This window comes from Kryptolebias marmoratus, linkage group LG2 (assembly GCF_001649575.2).
Source record: "Kryptolebias marmoratus isolate JLee-2015 linkage group LG2, ASM164957v2, whole genome shotgun sequence".
Lineage (NCBI taxonomy): Eukaryota > Metazoa > Chordata > Actinopteri > Cyprinodontiformes > Rivulidae > Kryptolebias > Kryptolebias marmoratus.
Genome location: NC_051431.1, coordinates 35,565,226 through 35,569,172, shown reverse-complemented (window position 1 = coordinate 35,569,172; position 3,947 = coordinate 35,565,226). Strand labels below are relative to the sequence as shown.

The window sequence follows — 3,947 nt, the reverse complement described above, 5'->3', positions numbered from 1 at the left end:
TTATTTATCACTTATATAAACTGAATGTATGCAAAGTGACAACACTAATACATTCGTCGTAGCCTAGGTTATGAAATATTTACATGAATCATTGATACAATTATAATAGAAACGATAGAAGAAAATATATCACGATAGACACTTTTCTATCGTCCCCACGATATGTATCGTTACATCGCTCAGCACTAGTATAAATGTACATTTTTGCTATTTGTATGGACATCTACTGATGAATATATCTGAAATTATCGAAGTTGAATTTGATCCGATTATAGACCCTTTTTTGTGTGCGATTTAAATTCCGATGACATCAGCAGCATCACTCACCTCACTATTAAAAGAAGACTATGGCCATGGACTTTATTTGTTGATTTTAGCTCTGCTTTTAGTGCACTTCAGCCTCACCTGCTTATTTCAAAACTGAACAGGTGAATGTCAATCTTTATTTTAATTAAATAGCACTTTTCCTTTTAAACTAATCAAAGTGAGCATGTCAGAGTTACAAATACCCTATGAGAACCTGAACCCAGATCCATTAGTATGGGTGTCCCACAAGGTTACATTGGCTCACCAATTCTTTTTACATTGTATACAAGGCTGTTTAAACTGTCACCCTAAGAACTTGTTTTTTTTATTATTTTCTAATGACACAATCCTCAGTCTTCTGCACAAAGACAAAAGTCCATTAATCCAGAGGTCCCCAACCCCTAGGCCGCAGTCCGGTACCAGTCCATGGGTCATTTGGTACCAAAAGAATAATGAAGTTACAGTATTTCCATTTTTTAATTTTGGAGTCTGAAAGACATTTATTTTGAAAACTGACCGGGTTCGCCCCACTACATCCGTCTATGACTCACTCTTGATGCGTGTCAAAACACCTTTCACGTGATACGTTACAGCTAAAAACAAACCCACAAGCTATCAAAACGAGTAAAAAACAAATGTCTCTGGAAGCCCTAGATGGGACATCTCATTACTGTGAAAAAGGCACAGGGCTTCCACTGATTCAGCGTTATGGTGAGTTGTATTCTTTGTGCACTTAATATTTGTGGTGTATCTTATTTTAAAGGGCCTGTTTAAACATCGATATACTGACCAGAGAATATTAGGGGGAGGAGAGGGTTGTTTTCATGTTGATAACGAAATACCAGGACGCAACTAACAAAGTTGCAAAGTTTATTATGTTTTAAAAAATACCCCCGTTTCTATGCCAGTCGCATAATTTTTTTTTTTGTATTTATCCGCCACACCTTTAAAGGTGGTCAGTGAAAATACTGTCTGACAATGAACCAGTCTGTGGAGCTAAAAAGGTTGGGGACCGCTGTGTTAAAGCTTAAATTGCCTCTTAAAATAATCTGAATCAAAAATTGTTTTGACCTGGAATTGAAACAAAGAATCGGAATTAGAAACAGAATCATTGAAATTCAAATGATGCTCAACCCTAATTGGGAAGGAGCCTCAAAAGCTTCACATGGCTTTATCCACCCATCTGTAGAAAATAGCAACCACTCACAACCTCAGTGGAAATAGGAGAAACTGAAACAGAATAATTTTTGAGTTTGCCATAAAATTAAAAAAGGAATTTTCTTTTGAACTAAAAAAAAATTGGCATTTTTGTATGACAACAATAAAAATCTGTATTTCTCCAATCAAACTTTTCCAGATTCAGAAATGTTCAAATCTTGACACAGATCCTCAGTTAGATTTTGATTTAAACTTTGACTGGGCCATTTAACACATTAATATACTTTGATCTAAACCATTCCATTCTAGTTCCTGCTGGAGACTGAACCCCAGTGCCAGTCTCAAGTCTTTAGTGGTCTAACAAATTTTCTTCCAGGATTTTTCTGTATTTAGCTTCATCCATCTTCCCATCAACTCAGACAAGTTTCCATGTCACTGCTAAAAAAAAAAATCCCCAGAGCACAATGCTTCCACCATCATTCACAGTGGGGATGGAGTGTTCGGGGTTAAATGCGGTGTCAGTTTTCTGCTACACATATTGTTTTGCTTTTAGTTCAAAAGGTTCAATTTTAGTTTAATCTGGGCAGAGCAGCTTTGTCCACACGTTTGCTGTGTTCCTACATGGCTTGTGGCGTACTGCAAACAGGATTGGTTTTCTTTCAACAATGACTTTAATGGCCCAGTCAAAGTCCAGATTTATGAAGTGTAAAATTATTTAACCTTTTTTGACTAAATCCCACTGAGATCACAGATCTCTTTTTCAAATAAATAGTTGTCCTGTAGATAGATTGTCCCATCTGAGCTCAGGATCTCTGCAGCTCCTCCAGAGTTACTTTGACATTCTTGAATGCTTCTCAGTTGAAGTAAATAGCCATACACTCTCCATTTTCAGAAGATTGATTAAACACTGCTTTGTGAGATGTTTAAAGCTTGGGATATTCTTGTATAACCTAATCCTGCTTTAGATTTCTCAACCTTTCTCCCTGATCTGTTTGGTGAGTTCCTTGGTCTTGATGTTTGTTGCTCTTTGATCACTAATGTTCTGTCACAAACCTCTGAGGCTTTCACAGTTCATCTGTATTTATATTGAGATTGAATTACACAAAGATAGACTGTTTACTAATTAGGTGACTTCTGAAAGCAATCAGTTGCTCTGGTTTTAGTAACCACTGGTTTTAGTGGCAGAGTACAAATGCACGCCAAACTTCAATTTTTAATTTGTAAAACAAGAGTTAAAACCTTGTATCATTTTCCTTCTACTTCTCAATATTGCCCTTCTTTGTATAAATCTGTCACATAAAATAGTTTAAGGTTTATGGTTGGAAAGTGAGAAAATGTGGAAAAGTTCCAGGTGTATCCATACTTTAAGGCATGGCATGCTAAACATGAAAACCAAACAGCATGTCAAGAAAGAACAAACACATCTAGAAGAAATTATGAATTGAATAAACTCAATACTTACCATGCTCTTCTTTCTCCTCACTTTCCTTTTCTGATTGGGTCTTCATTTTTTCAGCTGTGCTGCCTTCTCCCACAGATTCTTTTTCTAGCTCTTCTTCCGAAGAGTGTCCAGAATAACCTGCTTCCCAGATCTCGTCATCCTCTTCGCTGTTTTCCAGCTCATCCTCGCTGTCTGCAAAAGCTGGTTCCTCTGTGATTACTTCTCTCTGTACTTTCTCCAGTTTCTGAATCTTCTTTGGTGGCACATCACCTGTTGCAGTCTCTTTGCATTCAGCTCTGAGATATGTCCCCAAATCATCATCATTTTCATCTTCTTCATCAGCCTGGTCACTGTCCTCACTGTCACAAGACCCACTAAAATCATCCTCCTCGTCCTCCTTACTGAAGACCACCTTCCTTCTCTCTCTTTTGATGTTGGGATCCCAGACATGTTTCTCCTTAATTCCCTCTTGCTCTCTACAAACACATCAAGCAATAAAAATCGGGGTCTTAGATGTATTTGTACAGGCAGTCGTTATGGTCTACCTTGATCCATATGCACAATACTGTAATGACCCTCACTGTCTACTAGTCGAAGGGTTATACTTTGTTTGTTGATGCTTTGTGATGCAGACATGAATGATTCTGAACAATTTGACAATGTCAAACATTGATTGTTACTTAATGTGGTGCAGTGACAATTTATGTCTTGCACACAACAGAGACATGACCGAGAAGTACAAGTGGCATCTTTTGCATTAAAAGCCAGTATTTAAAAGTACTTCGGCTTTTAAGTTACAGGAAAAAATTATGTTGACAAGAGCCACTCTACAGGTGCTGGTCATAAAATTAGAATATCATGAAAAAGTAGATTGATTTCAGTAATTCCATTTAAAAAGTGAAACTTGTATAATATATTCATACATTACATACAAACTCATATATTTCAAATGTTTATTTCGTTTAATTTTGATGATTACAAATGACAACAAATGAAAATCTCATATTCATCATATCAGAAAATTAGAATATTACTGAAGACC

The 3,947-nt window shown here is 36.6% G+C and overlaps 1 protein-coding gene across 2 annotated transcripts in view; it reads right to left on the bottom strand.

Moving 5' to 3' along the window:
* bms1 (BMS1 ribosome biogenesis factor) overlaps positions 1-3,947 on the bottom strand; it is a 52,899-nt gene that overhangs the window by 30,113 nt on the left and 18,839 nt on the right. For both annotated transcript variants that reach the window (XM_037981754.1, XM_037981757.1), the window contains exon 10: positions 2,927-3,381. In XM_037981754.1, coding sequence (XP_037837682.1) covers positions 2,927-3,381 — 455 coding nt within the window. The remainder of the gene's footprint in view (positions 1-2,926; positions 3,382-3,947) is intronic.